This window comes from Camelus bactrianus, chromosome 2 (genome assembly GCF_048773025.1).
Source record: "Camelus bactrianus isolate YW-2024 breed Bactrian camel chromosome 2, ASM4877302v1, whole genome shotgun sequence".
In the NCBI taxonomy this organism is placed as follows: domain Eukaryota; kingdom Metazoa; phylum Chordata; class Mammalia; order Artiodactyla; family Camelidae; genus Camelus; species Camelus bactrianus.
In genome coordinates this window covers 130,939,094-130,957,916 of record NC_133540.1, presented here as the reverse complement: position 1 = coordinate 130,957,916, position 18,823 = coordinate 130,939,094, and the positions used below count along the sequence as shown (strand labels likewise).

Sequence of the window (18,823 nt, the reverse complement as noted above, 5' to 3'; positions counted from 1 at the left end):
TCTCCACTTGGGTATGCTCCAGTCCACAGACCGCTGCCTCCATGTTGAGAAACACAAAAGAATCTTGAAATGTGACTTTTCCAGATTTGATTTTGCTATTTGTAAATGCATACTGTAAGCAAATTCTGTTCCTCACAGTCCAATCCCTTCTTCAGAGTATTAACATCAACATTAAGAAGATGCAGAGCAATTGGAAACATTTGATATCCTTCTAGCCATTGAGGATGGATAAGATGGGGAGTTAGGGTTAGATAAGTATCTACCACACTCTTGATAATCTTTGTGCCTCACTAGGAAATAGAGTTCCATTTTGCCAGCTCCTACCAAGTTACCACTTGCTCAGTCAACAAATATTTGTTGAGCACTTTCTCTATAGGAGGCAGAACTCTAGATAACTGGGCTGTACATCAGTGGACACAGACAATGAAAGGACATCTGTGCACGGGTGGTGCACGTGGCTGCCTTGCTTCTCGCTCTACCTGGTGAATTTCTGCTTACCCTTCAAGATCCAGCTCACACCTCCTCTGGAAAGGGTTTCCAGCGTGCCCAGGGAAAGTTAATTGCTGCTTTCTCTATACTAGCCCAATACTTTGTTCATACCTCCCTTATAGCATTTTATTATCTTTTTCTCCCTAAATAGACTTTTTTGAGGGGAGGCAGTTTTAGGTTTACAGAGAAATTGAGCAGAAAGTACAGAGTTCCCACATACCTTCTCCATCATCCCTGCCCCCGATTTTCCCCTATGACTAACATCTTGCATTAGTGTGCTTCATTTGTTATAACTGGTTAGTCAATATAGATACATTATTATTAAAACCGAAGACCACAGTTTGCATTAAAGTTCACTCCTGGGGTTGTGTATTCCACAGGTTTCAACAAATGTACAAATGACACGGATCCATCATTACAGCATCATACAGAGTAGTTTCACTGCCCTAAAAATGCTCTGTGCTCTGCCTGTTCCTCCCTCCCTCTCCCCAACCCCGGTCCCCAACCACTGATCGTTTAATTGCTGCCATAGTTAGGCCTTTTCCAGAATGTCATAGAGTTAGAATCATCCTGTATGTGGCCTCTTCAGATTGGCTTCTTGCACTTAGCCATATGCATTTAAGATTCCTCCATATCTTTTCATGGCTTCTGATAGCTCCTCTCTTTTCAGTGCTGAATGATATTCCATTGTCTGGATGGACTACGGTTTATCCACTCACCTGCTAAAAGACATCTTGGTTGCTTCCAAGTGTTAGCAGTTATGAATAAAGCCGCTATACATATCCATGTGCGGGGTTTTGTGTGGACATAAGTTTTCAATTTCTTGGGACAAATAACAAGGAGCATGGTTGCTGGATTGCTTGGTAAGAGTATATTTAGTTTGAAAAGAAACTATCTTCCTAAACGGCTGTATCATTTTGCATTCCCACCAGCAATGAACAAGAGTTTTATTTCATTCCTTTTTATTTGATCTATTATCTCCTCTGTCCCCGACCAGTGTCTACCCCTCAGTTGAGAGTTACCAGAGCCCAATGACCATGTCCAATGTACCACTGTGTCTTCCATGCTTGGCACTGGAATGTTCATTAAATGAAGTATTAATTGAGCTGAAATTTTAAAATTACAGAGCAATCCCTCAAAATAACAGCACATACCTCTGGATGCTACTTCGGCAGTGAGGAGGGAACTTCTTTCTGGCAATAGCTCATTGCTGCTATGCCAATCATGATTATCCTGTGCCCTAGCTTTTGCGGCTAGAGAGTAGCCAGGTGATCCAGTTCTGACCCTTGAAACCTAGACAGAAATCTTCTCATGGGTTTCTGGGAAAGCTTTTCCTTCCCTGACAAAAGAGATCAGGTGTGGTTAGTCCAGTCTTTCCCCTTTCCCCCAGCTTGAAGAAGGATGTGATTGCTGGAGTTACAGCAGCTCCCTTGCATCCATGAGGAAATGGCCCAAAATTTCAGAGACATTGCCCCATCATCTTTGAGCTGATGAACCAATTCCTGTGACTAACTACCTCTAGATAACTTACTAGGTGAGGAAAATAACCCCCTCTCTGTTTAAACTGCCATTAGGAGGCCTTTGTGTTTGGAACTGTGTTCTGTATTAGTTTTTCAAACTAACACAATAGCTACAAACACTCACTACCAGCCTGGCATTGTGCTAAGCCTTTCATAGCCATTATGCCATTTAATCTTTATACTAATCCTATGAGAAAGTGGTATTATTACCATGTAAGAATTTTTTATTTCCAGAGCTGGATCTGCTAAGTCTACCCTGACTCCTGAGAAGCAGACCCCAGTCCATCTGCATTCACCCCAACACAGTAACTTGGAGTTTTACTCTATCCAGGTGTGGTCTGGGCAAGAAATTGCTTTGAGAAACAGAGATCTGAGCTAAAGGCTGCCTTCCTACATCCACTAACCAAGGAGAAATTTGTGAGTTGGAGCTGGAAAAAGATCAGATCTTAGGGTTCTGGGGTCACCACAGTATTTCTGAGCTCAATAAAGTTCACTGGTGGATAATGAAGATGAGCAGAAGGCACACTGAGGATTCTCTGACTCTTTCTGGATCCTGGGGTAGCCAGCCTCCTTCTCTAGAAGCTCCAACAGTGGAGAGGGCTGGGTGGTACAATGGAAGCGCCCTGTCACAGTTAGCTGGTTTTTACAATTTAAAGCAAACCTCCACTTGCTCCTAATATTACCATCTGCTATTTCACCAATAAGGTTTTCATTTTGGGTAACAGCAAACACCACGTGGTAGTTAAGAAGAGGGTGAATACTATCAACCATTCACTCCTTAGTATGGATTACTCTGCTTCCATTTTCTTTGTAATACCTAGGCAAAAAGTTCTCAAAGAACAGACATTTTATTAGGGGATGTTGAATAAGTGTTGTAGAATGAATAGGTTTATGTATGAATGAGCTGTATTCATAGATGAATATTCAGAAACGTACGGGTGGGCTCCTCAGAGCTGCACCCAGGTATGTACACACACACACACACACACACACACACACACACACTAACAGAAGATGCAGAACTTCTGAGGTCTTCTTGGGTAACAGTAACAAGATTTGAAATTTAGAGAAATTAAAACAAGGGTACTAATGTAATAAAATGAAGTTTAACAAGAGCAGGTGTTGGATGCTGAACATTTGCCCCACACAAAGGGGGTGGGAGAGGTGAGGCTTAACAGCAGCAAATGTGACAAAGACGTGGATGGAGGTGGGTAGGGGGGAGTGGGAGGGGATGAAGGTGTTGTGGAAAACTGTGTTACAGTTTGGTGTTTCAGCTCAGTTGTGACAGCAACCTGGGTCTGGGCAAGAGATCAAGCAGCACTCTGATAGTTGGAGAACTCAGGTTTATTACCCCACCAGACCCAGCGGAGTTAATACTCCAAGATCTAGACACCGTCTATAGATTTACACAGGCCTTTATAGGCTGCCAGTTTTACACTTTGTGACATCATATGCAAATAAAGTATAACAGAAGTTGACCAACTAGGAACAAGCTTTGTAGAAATAGACCAATCAGGAGTGAGAGAAATAACCAGTCAGGAGTGAGGGGAATGGGCCAATCAGGAGTGAGATAAATAACCAATCAGGAGTGAGCTCCATGCAAATGAAGTACTACAAATGGACCAATCAGAAGTTAGGGAAGTGGACCAATCAGAAGTGAGAGTAATAACCAATCAGGAGTGAAGGAAATAACCAATCAGAAGTGAGCTCAGGGAACCAATAGAATTTTAGGGGTAAGTAAGCCGTTTCAGAGGCAAAAAGTGAGATAGCGCCTCTGGGCCAGGGAACCAGATGGTGCCGGCAGGAGATTAGTGGCCCTGCCGGTCTTTTTATGGGGCTTCCCGCCTCAGGGGGACTGGTGGCCACCGGCTCCTGTGAATCAGGATCAGGACCTGGCTGCCAAAACATTAATAAGCTTTGGAGCCGCTGGAATACCAGCAAGGTTTTCAGAATGGGAGACCCCAGTGGTGTGAGAGTCAGAGCAGACCTGAATTTAAGGGCTCAATTCAGGAAGAAACGTGGGCAAATGGTGACAAAAGGGAAAACCATGTGACAGGAAAGGGAACAGGGAGAAAGCAGTGCAGAAGAGGTGGCCTCAAAGAAGCAGGAAGGCTGGGAGCAGCTGGAGAAGGGGGGTTGTGTCCGAATCTTCTGGCTACTCCCAGTGCCTGGTGCAGACCCAGGAACACATTCGGGGCTCGGTAAATATAAATGAGCCCACTGGAGTGTCCCAAAACAGAAAGAGATTTCCCATAAAGGAGAGTTCCCCATCCATGGGAGTACTTCTGTACAAAATAGTCCCTTGCTGGAGTTTTCCAGGAGAGATCCAAGCGTGCAAGGAGAGCTTGGGAATAGATGCTAAGATCTACCTCCTGAGAATCTTCTTCCCAGAGTCTAGCTATTAAAGCCCTCACCATCCTTACCTCTCAGACATTTATTTCTCTTTCATCGGTGATTTCCAAAGAGAAGGGAAGGAAGAAGGACAGAGGGGAAAGTGAGGGATGAAGAACAGAAGAGCGACCCGTGCCAGGGCTGTCAGCTCCCTAAGGCTGTGCTCCCCTCTGCCCACGCCCAAGGGGGAGACCCCCGCCCCCGCCCGCCTCTGACTTCACAAAGGGCATTCACTGTGCTGTGTGGTTACTGCTCTGTCTAGTGCACGTGTAACAACCTCTCTTCCCGGAGCCCTGGCTCCATTTGTTTTGTACCATCTTGCCCCTAACACTTCCATAGTATTGGCTGAACAGTAACTGTTAATAAACATTTGTTAAATGAATGAATGAGTCCTGCGCCTTTTAGACTTTGTAAGGAATGTGTTGTCTACACTGGCATGTATTTCATACAATCCTCTCAGATAGAGTTTGTGTATATCATTCCACTGGAGAACAAAGGAAGGCAGACGGGAGCGGGGTGGGCTGGGAGGTCATGCTGGAGAAGTGAAAACTTCCCTCTGTGGGTTTGAGAAATGTCTGGGATGTTATGCCTGAAGCTGAAACATCAGGTTGTATTCACTTCTGCTGTTCTATAAACCAGCAACAAACAGCAAGACCTCTTTTGTTACTTTATTGTAATGCAGTCATGTGTCTGGGAGATTCTGGGTCTTGATACACTTTCTTCTACTCGCTTTGGTCTTCAAGGTTTAGAAAAATTGTATATTGATCTTGTATTGTGTTAAAGGGGTTTTAATGAGCAAAACACTCATAAGTACTTGGAGAAATTTCAATGAGGGCAGGACTGTATGCATCCACTATCATGGTTCCTGCAGCTACTGCAGTGCCTGACACATCGTAGGTGCTCAGTAAAAATAGAGAATGGATAAAATAGTTGCTGTCAGCCTTGGTGACAGATATCACATAAGGAGCCCGTTATTAACAGTACTAGGTCATCCACCAACACCCCAATGGCTAAGTGTGATTCTGATGTTAAAAACAAAGAAGTAGGGGGAACGTATAGTTCAGTGATAGAGCACATGCTTAGCATGCACGAGGTCCTGGGTTCAATCTCCAGTACCTCCATTAAGATAAATAAATAAACTTAATACCCCTCCCAGAAAAAAAAAGAAAACAAAAAAAGGCAGCAACAACAAAAAATGTTTAAAAAAACAAACAGAGATGAGGGAACTAATCAATGGTGGTAGTTAATAAGTCAGGATTCAAAACCTGCAGTGTCTGACTCGAAAGCCAGTGCTCTCTCTTGTCACAGCTACTCAGGGGACAGTGGCCTTTAGTCCAAATAAAGCTTGTCTTGCGCATTACCTGCTACCTGCCCAACTGGTGCTTCCCCTAGTTGTTCTTGGGTCCAGGTCTCAAAAAGCTTTTGCAAGCAAGGTAGGATATAGGTATTAAATGGGTGGATGGACCGATCATTAGCTAAATGTCAGAGGGATGATGGACTTTGAAATCAGTGGGTGGACAATTAGTTGCATACACAGTCTCCTTCTCTTATCTGTCCCGACAGTATCAGCCTGACAATTTCAGTCTGGCAACACAACCTAACAAAACAGATTGGCCTCTAACTCTTCCCTGCCAGTTTCACCCCAGCTGCCTGCCCCAGTCAGGATGGTAAAACCCCCAAAGTATTGAAAGTGGAGCAGAAACTACAGTTTCTACCCAGACCTCATTAATTCGGGAAGATGATACTTCAGCCAGTGGAAAGATACTGAATGCGTGCAAAAACTCCTTAATTGTGGGTTTCCTTTTGCTGTCTGCTCACTTAATAAAACTGGAAACTATTTATGTAAATTATATTCTTCGAATGGGGGGCCCTCACATTTTCCTGCTCCAGGAGCTGGAGCAAAGATGAGGCAGAGCAGGATGGAGGAAAGCAACCGACTAGTGAAAACGCTCCTTCCCAAGGAGATGGCTGCTGAAACTACATCTGTTTTTTAACTCTAAACTGAATTCCTCTTAGGGATGCTATGTATAAACGCGAGCTTTGGGGGACGCTGATGGGAAAGGGAGCCTGAAGCCTGATGAACAATGGCAAGGCAGAATGCTTGGTACTTGGAGTAATGCCAGGGGCAGGAAGTATAAACTAAGCCTGGAGATGCCTGGGGTGGGATTGAATGTCTTAACAGGAGGATGCGTGGGTGACAGTGAGTGAAATGGAGAAAAGGAGAGGATGTCGGAACAGCCAGCGAGGCAGAGCTGGAAAGGTGGCCCAGTGGGGAGATCTGGCCAGTGCAGGAGCCTCAGGGGGTGGGGAGATGGCCCCTAAATCTGTCTGAGTCCACCTCTGGTCTCAAAGCCAGAGCACTTCTGCTTGTCTGGCCCACAGGCACTTCCAGCATGAGTGCTGTCTCCGCGGGGGACATTTCAGACTGTGGAGCTGGGCTGCTTGGGTTCCAGTCCTGCTCTCTTACTTATTAGCTGTGTGACCAAGTGTCTTAACCATTCCGTGCCTTGGCTTTTCTTTTCTATAACAGGAGAATGATAAGATGACTTACCTCATAGAACTGTGTGATTTATTATCCATAAAGCATTTAAAATAGTACTTGTAAGTAAGTAAGCTAGTAAGTGATACGTAAGGATTTGCTTTCACTGTCAACGTCTCATCATCATTGTCTTGTCTCTATTGATGGCAATTAGTCACCCAGGCCAGAAATTTCAGTGTATCAGCTTGTAGAGAAGAGATGTTCCACTCCACCCTCATCCTCCATTTTGTGGAATCTACAAAGACAAATGAAAGGACTACAACTCAAGGGGGAGGAGGAGGAAGACATGATGTAGAGAAGGAGTTAGCAGAGCTCACATAGGGAGCACAGCTGAAAGGTCTGACTATCGTTTACACGATCCCCCCCGCCCCCCACTGTGGGGCAGAGCAGACCTCCCTTAAGTCCTGAAGAAGCAAAGATGAATAGCAACGCAAGCAAAGGGAGGACCCCGAGGGACCTCCAGGGCTTCAATAGACCAAGAAGTCAGGGAGGGAAGAACAGAAAGCATGTGTGAGGGGAGGAGGTATCTCTACAGACCTAGCAAGGTGGAACGAGAGCTAAGGTCCTGAGACAGGAGTGAAGGGGACAGGGCACAGCCATTAATAGAATGGCCCAGCCATTGAAGATACAACAAAAACTGGTTAGAACCAACTAGGCCCAAGATGGTGGAAGATTCCACTCCCAGGAGACCTTGAGCTTCATTATAGGCTCATTGTAATACATTAGCTGCTACGTGCCCCCCGCCCCATAGGCACCATGACAGTTTGAGGCTGACTATAAATGGCCAAAAAGTGGGCAGTGGCCCAATTCCTGGGAATCCCCACCCCCTTCCCCCAAATGGTCGGAGTAATCCTCCCAATTGTCAGCCTATGAAATTACCGAGCCCGTAAAAGCCAGCAATCGCATATCCTGAGGTCTCTCTCCTTCTGAGACGGCCCGCACTCTGTGGAGTGTGTGTCTACTTTTACTTTAACCACCCGCCCCTGCCCCTGCCTCATGGCCTCTCTCGCTTCCTGTGACGGCCTGCACTCCGTCTATGGAGGGAACATCGCCCTGAATGCATCTACTCTCACTCTACTTCAGCTCGCTCTTCTTTTTTTTTTTTTTCTTCAACATTTTACTTCAGCTCGCTCTTGAATTCTTCCCTGCCAGACGCCAAGGGCCCTCACTCGGGGGGGCGTGTCCTAGGGACTGGCCCGAGACTTGGGACACGGCCCTCCCCCGGAGCTCCCTTCTCCCGCAACAGTCCCGCTTTGGCTACAGGGGCTGGGCCGACGGTGGATGAAGCGGCTGCCCTCCCCCCCTTTGTTGGCCCTGTGGGTGGAAAAACCTGAAGTAAAAGACAACGCGAACATTTTTCTGGTCTCTGTAAGTCAGTTACGGAAACCATGACTCTTCCCCCCACAACAGGGGACAGAGCGCCAGGCTGGGCTCGGTCGTTACCGCCGGCAGAGTCCTGTGGGGCATCCCACATGTGAACGTCCTTTGGTTACAATTAGGGACTTCATAAATTAAATTAGGGGATTATTATAATAAAGTAGTTATTTCCAACAAAACACTGTGGTATAGAGGGGTATATGGGATAATTACTGAATGATTGTTACACAGGTTCTTTAAAAAAAACCCTCTTCCAAATTATAGCCACTCAACTTTAAATCTCTTAAAATACAAACCTAACCCATCCCAGTCTACTTTTGGGGGGAAATAACTCAAAACTATTCCAACACTGAAGCTCACAGTGAGACTTTCATGTTCAAATTTTAACTTAGAGCTGTAATGGGCCTGCCTTTTTAATGAACAATTGTTAAAACCAATGGCTGGCTTAAAGACTTCCTAAATTAACAATGAGAAACTTGGCTTTCCATGGAGGGTTGCAGAGAGCTCCAGCCGTGTGGCCAGTTCCTGGTTATTGAGAACTTTTGGAATCCTGCTAGGCTGGCCTGCCTTATGCTTACAAAGCAAAGAAAGGTGAAGACAAGGCATAATGGAGACCTAAAAATATATCAGCAAGAATAAATGCGTTGTGAGGAAATTCCAAGCTTTATTAAATGCCCTTTTGGTGAAAGAAGCCCTACAGAGAATTTCTTAATAAATTTCAGAGAGGGGAGGCGCTCGGCCGCTGGAGTAGCCCACATCAGCGATTGTGGCATTTGTGGAATGTCAAAGGCAGATTGCCTGCTGGAGGTAATCGCCCGGCTAGCATCACGATTGTTTCTTATGGGAGGCCAAGGTCGAGGACAGTGGTTTGGGGTTGGCCGAGACTCACGTTCTTGTGTTAGAGGGTTCTGTTAATGACATGGATGCCTCAGTCTGGAAAGAGCTTGAGAGTTTAGCCATTCCTATGTGTAGCCAATGGCCTCACACGTGAAAATCCATGGCAGGAAGGGACACTGTCCTGATATTAAACACCTTGGTAACTCATTCCAAAGTCCAGCAACACCCACATCCAGGAAATACTTCTTGCTGTTCAGCCTAAATCCCTCATGCTTCAGTGTAAGCTCATTTCCTCTCATTCTGTCCAAAATAGAAATCGGGAACAGCTGCTCTCCATCCACGGGTTCTTACACTTGAAGACCTTTATTCCATCCATCCCCTAAGCCTCCTCTTCTCCAGAATAAATACTCCAACTACCAGGAACATTCTCTGAGACTAGCCCAAACCACGGTGTCCAATTACTTTCTAAGTGCTTCCTTTAATCCCAACACTGATCTGAGGTACCATCTCAGCCTTCATTCCGCCTTGCACGGCACACATCCGTTGCATGATGCAGAGACTGGAAAGCAAATCAAGGCTCCATCCAGTGTTTCAAGACTATCCGCCACCTTCAGTTGCCCCAGTGCCACCAGCCACGAAGTTTAATCCTCAACAGCCTCATTGCCACAATGGCTGTATTTTTATTACTAGTTCTGGGCAGATGCTGTGTGACACACTTTATATGGATCAGCTGATCTAACACGACAACCCTGTTGGATAGATATTTTTAATTTTAATTTATAAAGCTCTCACTACGGATACGTGGCTGGGATTTGAGAGTGGGGGCTGTCGGACTCAGAGTCCAGGCTCCTGCCATGATGCCAGGCTAAGACCTGGTTGCTGCTCTGTAAAGCCGCATCAAGGCTGGGATGCCAGAGATGGCCAGAAACGGCCACAAGAACACTTCTCTGCAGCTCTGTTTCTGGAGTTGAGTCCCTTTTCCAATTCATGCTGATATTTTCCTGCCCCTGGAGAGCGGGCTAGGGATACATACAGCTTTCTCAAAATTTCATTCATCAGAGATGTCATCTGAAAACAACAAACTTCATTATTGTGCTTACCACGTGTTATTATAATCGTCTATGTATATACTATTTTGCACTGTTAGTCTTTGACCTGTTCCAAGGTGGGGTCTTGGGCTTTGTTTTTATCTTTTCAGCACCTAACACAGTGCCACGTATTGAGTAGACACTGACAATGTGTTTGGAATCTGACTGAATGACTGGATGGATGGATGGATGGATGGAGCACACACGAATCCACACTTACTAATCACTCCCAATTCTCAAATCAAAAGTACTTGTATAATACATGTATGTACAGAAACACATGGGTCTCTTTGCATAAATGCCACCCTCCCACTCCCCCCTCGACCTCAACCCCCACCACCAAGCTGATCTGGGGGCATTGAACAGTTGAGAGATAAAGAATCTAACCTCATTCTTCCTACTAACTCCATGTGTGATCTTGGACAAGTCACTTATTTTCTCATCTGAAATATGAAGGAAATGGCCTGGATGATACTTGAAGCCCTTTCCAGTCCTAAATTTCCATAATGCTATGGCTATCTACCTACCTTTATCAGATTTATCTAAATAATCACAAAAAAATACCACTTCATGCTGGAGAAACACAGTCATAATAAACTAAGCAAAACCAAATGCCCTTCAATATCCTGTTGTGAACTATAAAATGTCCCCTAAAATCACATTTTCCCCTTGAAACAGGATGTAAGAAAAATATTTTCCTATTAAATCCTTTTAAAGTGCAAGTGAAAGCATTTATGCTGTGATTTGCCGTCCAACTCAATAAAAAGTGCCGGATTCAGCCATGCTAATTACGGAAGATAACTGACAGAAAAGCAAAGGCGGTGGAAATTCAGGTTGGAAACCTAGATGCCACGCCAATGCACGCACTTTCTGGATAGAGTTTCCCAGTGTGTATCAAGCAGTTTATTTCTACCATTATGTTTGGGAAACCAGTAAATGAGTTTTTATGAAGTGATTTATGAAACTCCTGGGGTGGACGAAGTGAGTGCTGGGAGGAAGTGGCACCAACTTGCAAACCTGTGGAGGTGAGGGGAGAGAGAGGACTTGAACTTCGGTAACTTTTGATTACATTGTTGCGAGTTGGGTCCTCTGAGATGGGTTAAGCAAAGCAGGATGCTTTCCTTAAGAGAGGTAGTAAGGGGCTAGAAACTTTCAGAGAAAATCTTGGTACTTTGGCTATCTGAAAGCCTCCTGTTAGATTAAATCCTTGAAGGGCAGAGATTCTGTTTTCCTTGCTTGTGGAGATTCTTGGAGTATTACAAGGGGCAGGGCTAGAAACATTGTTCGAGAAATGGAAAAAGAATAGGTAAATCTTACAATGGAATACTACTCAGCCATAAAAACTGACAACATAATGCCATTTGCAGCAACATGGATGCTCCTGGAGAATGTCATTCTAAGTGAAGTAAGCCAGAAAGAGAAAGAAAAATACCATATGAGATCGCTCATATGTGGAATCTAAAAAACAAAAACAAAAACAAACAAACAAAAACAAAGCATAAATACAGGACAGAAATAGACTCATAGACAGAGAATACAGACTTGTGGTTGCCAGAGGGGTGGAGGGTGGGAAGGGATAGACTGGGATTTCAAAATTGTAGAATAGATAAACAAGATTACACTGTATAGCACAGGGAAATATACACAAAATGTTATGATAACTCACAGAGAAAAAAATGTGACAATGAGTGTGTATCTGTCCATGAATGACTGAAAAATTGTGCTGAACACTGGAATTTGACACAACATTGTAAAATGATTATAAATCAATAAAAAAAAAAGAAAAAAAAAACAATAGGTAAATCTCTCTGTTCATCCAGGAAGACATATAGGAGGTGTCTGCCCAGCTCCTTTCTGTTGGAAGCATCCACTGTGGTAGGCAGGCTAATAGCTCCTCAAGGATGTTCAAATCGGAATCACTGGAAGGTGTAGGTTATGTTGTGTGGCAAGGGAGAGCTGGGCTTACAGGTGGAATCGAGGTTGTCGATCAGCTGGCCTTCAGATGGGGAGATTATCCCAGACCACCCGGTGGGCCCATTATAATCACAAGGGTGATTAAATGTGGAAAAGGGAGGAACAGAGTCGGTGTCAGAGTGATAGGTTGTAGCAGGACTCAACCTGCCATGGCTGGCATTGAAGATGGAGGAAGGGGCCACAAGCCAAGGAATGTGGGCAGCTTCTAGAGGCAGGAGAAGGCAAAGAAATGGATTCTTCCCTAGAACCTTCCGAAAGGAATGCAGCTCTGTCCACGCCTTGAGTTTAGCCCAGTGAGACCCACTTTGAAATTTCTCTCTAAAACTGTAAGACAGCAAATTTTCGTTGTTTTAAGCCACTGCGTTGATGGAAATTTGTTACAGCGATGACGGAAACTAATACATCCCCAAATCCCCGACCAGCAGTGTCCTGACAGCCATGGGTTTTTTTCATTTTATTTTATTCATTTATTTTTTAATTGAGTTATAGTCATTTTACAATGTTGTGTCAAATTCCAGTGTAGAGCACAATTTTTCAATTATACTTGAACATATATATATTCATTGTCACACTTTTTTGCTGTGAGCTACCATAAGATCTTGTATATATCTCCCTGTGCTATACAGTATAATCTTGTTTATCTATTTTACATTTTGAAGTCCCAGTCTGTCCCTTCCCACCCCCCGCCCCCTTGGCAACCACAAGTTTGTATTCTATGTCTATGATGAGTCTGTTCCTGTTTTGTATTTATGGTTTTTTTTTTTTTTTTAGATTCCACATATGAGCAATCTCATATGGTATTTTTCTTTCTGGCTTTCTGGCTATTTCTCTTTTTGGCTTACTTCACTTAGAATGACATTCTCCAGGAGCATCCATGTTGCTGCAAATGGCATTATGTTGTCAGTTTTTATGGCTGAGTAGTATTCCATTGTATAAATATACCACATCTTCTTTATCCAATCATCTGTTGATGGACATTTAGGCTGTTTCCATGTCTTGGCTATTGTAAATAGTGCTGCTATGAACATTGGGGTGCAGGTGTCATTTTGAAGTAGGGTTCCTTCTGGATATATGCCCAGGAGCAGGATTCCTGGGTCATGTGGTAAGTCTATTCCCAGTCTTTTGAGGAATCTCCATACTGTTTTCCACAGTGGCTGCACCAAACTGTATTCCCACCAGCAATGTAGGAGGGTTCCCTTTTCTCCACAGCCTCTCCAGCATTTGTCATTTGTGGACTTTTGAATGATGGCCATTCTGACTGGTGTGAGGTGATACCTCATTGTAGTTTTGATTTGCATTTCTCTGATATTTAGTGATATTCAGCATTTTTTCTTGTGCCTATTGATCATTTGTATTTCTTCCTTGGAGAATTGCTTGTTTAGGTCTTCAGCTCATTTTTGGATTGGGTTGTTTGTTTTTTTCTTATTAAGTCGTATGAGCTGCTTATATATATTCTGGAGATCAAGCCTTTGCCAGTTTCATTTGCAAAAATTTTCTCATTCCGTAGGTTGTCGTTTTGTTTTACTTATGGTGTCCTTTGCTGTACAGAAGCTTGTAAGTTCCATTAGGTCCCATTCGTTTATTCTTGCTTTTATTTCTATTTCTTGGGTAGACTGTCTTAGGAGAACATTTTTGAGGTGTACTGACAGCCATGTTTGAACCCTATGACACTGGATGCTCAGCCATAGCTGATTGGACCAGAGGTAGATGTCTGTCCCAAGCTGGGCATGCTCAGAATTTGGATTTGGGATTGATAACAGCTGTGAGGAGAAACACATACAAATTCAGGAGCTGAGGTGGGGGCAGGGGGAGGCTGTGTTGGGTCATGTGAACTGAGAAGCAGAGAAGGTCTGCAAAGATAATTAAACTGAGGAAGAAAGAGGCAGAGAGAGATGGAGAGAGGTCTGATTGTCTCAGGGTAGTCTTAACTCAGAGATATCACTGCCCTCAAGGTTGGACTTTCAGGTGTGTGCACATAACACTCGGCCCTCCCTGGACTTAATATTCTTGAAGACTTATTTGTAGCAAAAAAGAATGGGAGTCTCCGTGGGGGTTGGAAAGGAGGGTCTTTTCCCAAGACCATTGCTGATGGTAAGAAAGACCACACACACACACATACACACACACCCCTTGTCTTCCCAGAAGAAATCAACAAAAGGATATGTTTTAAGATAATTTTCTAAATGAGGCAAGCTCCTCACGTGGTCACCTGAGATCTGACTGGCTCTGGTTCAAACCACAGAAAATGCCCATCTTTGCTCTTTGGAACTCTAGCTCCATCACCCTGATTTCTTTAGCTAGGTTTCTTCTTAGGAACAAAGGTTTATTCTTTGAACTTCCCATCCCTAGAGTCATAGACCTCTTTAAAGCTCCCGAGAAAAAAATGATGAATTTCTTTAGGTTCATTTCCTAAAGTGAAAGCACATGTTCTCCGAATCCTCCTCTTGCATAGTGAATTCTACCACGGCATGGCCAGCCTTCCAGGGCTTCTGTCACTCTAACCCTCCCAACCAGGTCTTTTCTATTGGTCAGAGCTAGGTGTAATCTAGTAGCTCCTTCCTCTCCATCCTTTTACTGAAAGATAGCACTGTAATGATGGTAAGTGAAGAATGCAGTGATAGTCTTGTTTGGCAGATATCTGGACATGGGGTGTATAGGCTAATTATGCTGCAGAAACAATCACAAATCTCCATAGACAACAAGAGCAATGGTTTACTTCTTACTGCAGGCCTTAGTTAGCTGTGCTCTAAGTCATCTTACTTTACAGGGACCCAGGTGGATGACACGATAGAACATGACAGGTTGCTATGACAGAGGGAGAAGAGAGCACGGGGAACCACATGTTAGCTCTTAAATTTGCTGCCCAGAACCAACACATGGCATGCTTCATGGCTACAAGGAATCACCTGGCCAAGGTTGTCATCAATAGGTCAAAGAGCTATAATCCTCTCCTGGGAGGCAGGGGCACAAACGGACAATAAAATGGACTACCACAGAGGGTCTCCAGTTATTGTACTGTTGTGGCAAATCCATGAGGCCACGGACCCAGAAAACTCTGGTCTCCCCGCACTGCCCGGCAGGAACTCACACTTGCATTGGGCACATTGCATTCACACAGGCATTGAGCATCCTTCATACAGCAAATGCCTGCTTACATCAACTTTCCCCAGGTAGAAGGGCTATAAAACCAACATCTCTAAAGCAAGTGACAATGACAGTATCTCAGTGGCTGACAACAACATAAGTCTATTTCTCACTCACAGCACAGTTCTGTCATGGCTTGGACATCTGGACCTGCGATAGACCCTCTTTTAGGCAGAAGTTGCATTTAATGATTTCTATGAGAGTCCCCAAATGATTCTAAGCTGCCTACATCTACCTCGATTGTATGCAGGGTGCTGTTATAGAGAAATGTATTCGGGAATTCCAATATGCCCTCCAGTTTTTCAAGAGAAGAGATCCTAGCCAAATGAAATATTGTTACTAGTGAAACATAATTTATGTACCACCTCCAATGTGGCAGTTTGTAGTATGCGCCATGCTTCTGTTCTTCCTTTTAATCCACATCCCCTCTCAGTTCCGTGGGGTTTCAAATAGTTATAAGTCCACGGTCAACTGAAGTCATCTGGCCCTTTGAGGTTAAAAGAGTAAAATAAAATAATAATAAAAATGCAACATCTCATATCCCATGGTCTGTGGGAAGCCCAAGGGCCTCCTGAAGATCTTTGTAACTTTTCTAGGAAGTTCATGCGCTTGTGGTCACTTGTGGCTTTAGAGCCTCACATTTTGAGCTCACTTGGGTCTCCTCTCCATAATCTCCTTTTTTTCTTGCAGATGCAGACAGAAAACGTAGACCTTTCTCCTGAACTTTTTACCCCCAAAAACCAACTGCACCAAATACATTGCTCACTGAGGGCGTGGTGTAGCTCAGCCTCCTCCCACTCAAAAACCCTCCCCAATGAGCTACTCTTTCCTTTCCAGTCCCCTTCTCTGGGTTCTGGTTCCCTCCCCCACCCTATCCTTAATTCAATCCTGTTCATTTCATTATGGAGGGTGATTTAACTCTCTTTCCTTCTACTCTGCCCCAGGCTTACCTAAGCCAAAGACTCATTAATGTCTTGATAAAACAAAGGGCCATTTCAGCAAGACAGAATCACTGGCAGAGATTTTGTAATTTCTTTCTCATTTTTCTCTCCCTTACTCTGTTGGCGGAAGAAAGCTGTGTGAAAATTTATTTTCCTCATACAGGGAGGCTGCAGTGGCTACAGTTTGGGTTTTAAATACTATTTCCCTCCTCCTTTCAGGTACTTATGTACTCCTAGTACATCTATCTCTGATAAACTTATTTCTTTAACACAGTGGCCCTCAAACTTTTGGTCTCAGAACACCTTACACTCTTACAAGTTATTGAGGGCCCTAAAATAACTTTGGCTTATATAGATTTTGTCTATGGATATTTACCATATTAGGAAATTAAAACAAAAAATTTAAATATTCATTCAGTTAAAAGCAAAAATAAATCCACTACATGTTAACATAAATGGTATCTTCTTGTGAAAAAATGCATTTCCAAATCAGCTTAGTGAAAATGGCATTGTTTTATATTTTTGCAGATCTCTTTATAAAGTTTGTCTTAATAGAAGACAGCTGTTCTACATTCAGTGTTTTGCAGTAACACAAGTCACCCAGCCTCTGGAAAACCGAACTGAGCACAACTCACGAGAGAATAAGTGAAAATACAAATAATATCTTAGCATGAAAATAATTTGACAATCACATTTTATATACATATTCCAGCTGTGCATCCTCTTTAAGGAAGACAAAGGATGAAATCAAAGAGATCGTGAATTAAATTTGAACCTTGTACCAAAGTGTAGAAAGAATTCACTGGCTCACTTGCAGTCGATTTAAATAACTATGACTTAGATGGTATATTTAAAAACCATACATGAGGATGAACAGGAACCAGTGAAACTCTTCCGTCCTTTTCTGCATCTGGTAAATTCCTAGTCACCCTTCAAATCTTGTGATGCCTTCTCTACCGAGCATTCCCCACCATGATTAATGCCTACAATGATAACAATAACATTATTATTAACAACGGTAACTAACTTTCAGTGGTCTTTAGGAGCCAAGCAACGCCATAACACTTTACACGTGTTATTTCGTTTAATTATCACTGTAAACACTTGGAGGAAAGTGCTGCCTTTATTTTACAGATCAGGTGGGTGAAGGTTGGAAAGAAAGGCCTCTGGCCTTAGCGCTGTGCCTTGCACACACCTGACTCTGCCCTGGCACTTATTGCACCCTGGTGGTCACCGTCCACGTGCTTCGGTCCCGCACAAGGCGAGTCCCTGAGGTATGAGTCAGGCTGCGTCGCCTCCGCTCCCCCGCAACCCGCGCGGCTTGACTTGGGCAGCGCGCGAGCCACGAGAAGGGAGTGAACCCTCCAACTCCTCGATCCCCTACACTCCGCAAGCGGGCTCGCGGGGGCTCGGGACCCTGCGATCTCCCTCCGCGGCCAAGCCCGCCGAGGTTTGCTGGGAGCAGAAAAGGGCGCGGGTGTGCGCGTCGCGGAGTCGGCGGCGCCTAGAGGATCGGCTAGGCGCGCGGGCGGAGGCCGGAACCTTTCTCCTCTGGCCGCGGTGGCCCCGCGCAGGCCGGAACTTTTCTTCCCGCGTCGCTGTTGGCGGGCGGAGGCGTGCGCTGCCGGACCTGTCCTCCAGCTGCCGGGCTCAAGTCGCGGTCGCCGGCTGCTGACGTGGGCCGGCCTGGTGGGGGCCGTGGGTGCGGGTCGCCATGGCGGTGGACATCACCCTGCTGTTCCGGGCCAGCGTCAAGACCGTGAAGACGCGCAACAAAGCGCTGGGAGTGGCGGTGGGCGGCGGGGTTGAGGGCAGCCGCGACGAGCTGTTCCGCCGGAGCCCCCGGCCCAAGGGCGACTTCTCCAGCCGGGCGCGCGAAGTGGTGAGCTGGTTGCTATGGAAACGGCGGGCTGGAGTTGGGGGCGAACCCGCGACAGGGACCCCAGAGCCCAAACTGGACTCTGTCCCGTAAGCGTTGTGCAAAGGAGGCGCCTGAGAAAGTGGTCTGCAGGGGGGCCGGAGAGTTGGTCCCCAAGGGCTGTCTTGGAAAGGAACAGTCTTAGGTCGAGGAATGGGGACTCGTATTTGGGGAACTAGGAAGTCTTCTGTTTGCAAGTTCAGAGTTCATTACCTTTATGAGGTCATGAGTTTGCCGAAACTGCAGACTTGAACGCCGGCGAAGCTTCCCACACAGTTCTCTGCTTTCCTGTCGCAGCACTGACAACAGTGTTTTCGTCTCTTCTGTTTACTTGTCTCATCCCCCTCCCCTCCCCGCTTCCTCACTGAGATCAAAGATCCTGTTCAGCTGACCACTCCCTTCCCCTTGCTTCCTACAATAGGTTAGGGCTCATGCTAGGGATCGCTAGATCTTGAGACTGGTTTAAGATAATCTTTCACAAACACTCTGTATTACAGTCATCTAAACTACTTTCTGTTCCCTGAACACTGCAGGCTTTCGTTCAGGAGAGCAAAGACCTACTTCTCAAGGGCAGGAACAGTGTTGGCTTTGCCCCAGAATCCTCA

General features: G+C 44.9%; 1 protein-coding gene across 3 annotated transcripts in view; it reads left to right on the top strand.

Moving 5' to 3' along the window:
* Nucleotides 1-17,938: 17,938 nt before the first annotated feature.
* STX18 (syntaxin 18) overlaps nt 17,939-18,823 on the top strand; it is a 127,466-nt gene continuing 126,581 nt past the window's right edge. For all 3 annotated transcript variants that reach the window (XM_074350363.1, XM_010972981.3, XM_045508740.2), the window contains exon 1: nt 17,939-18,182. In XM_074350363.1, the coding sequence (XP_074206464.1) occupies nt 18,015-18,182 (168 nt within the window). In that variant the 5' untranslated portion in view covers nt 17,939-18,014. The remainder of the gene's footprint in view (nt 18,183-18,823) is intronic.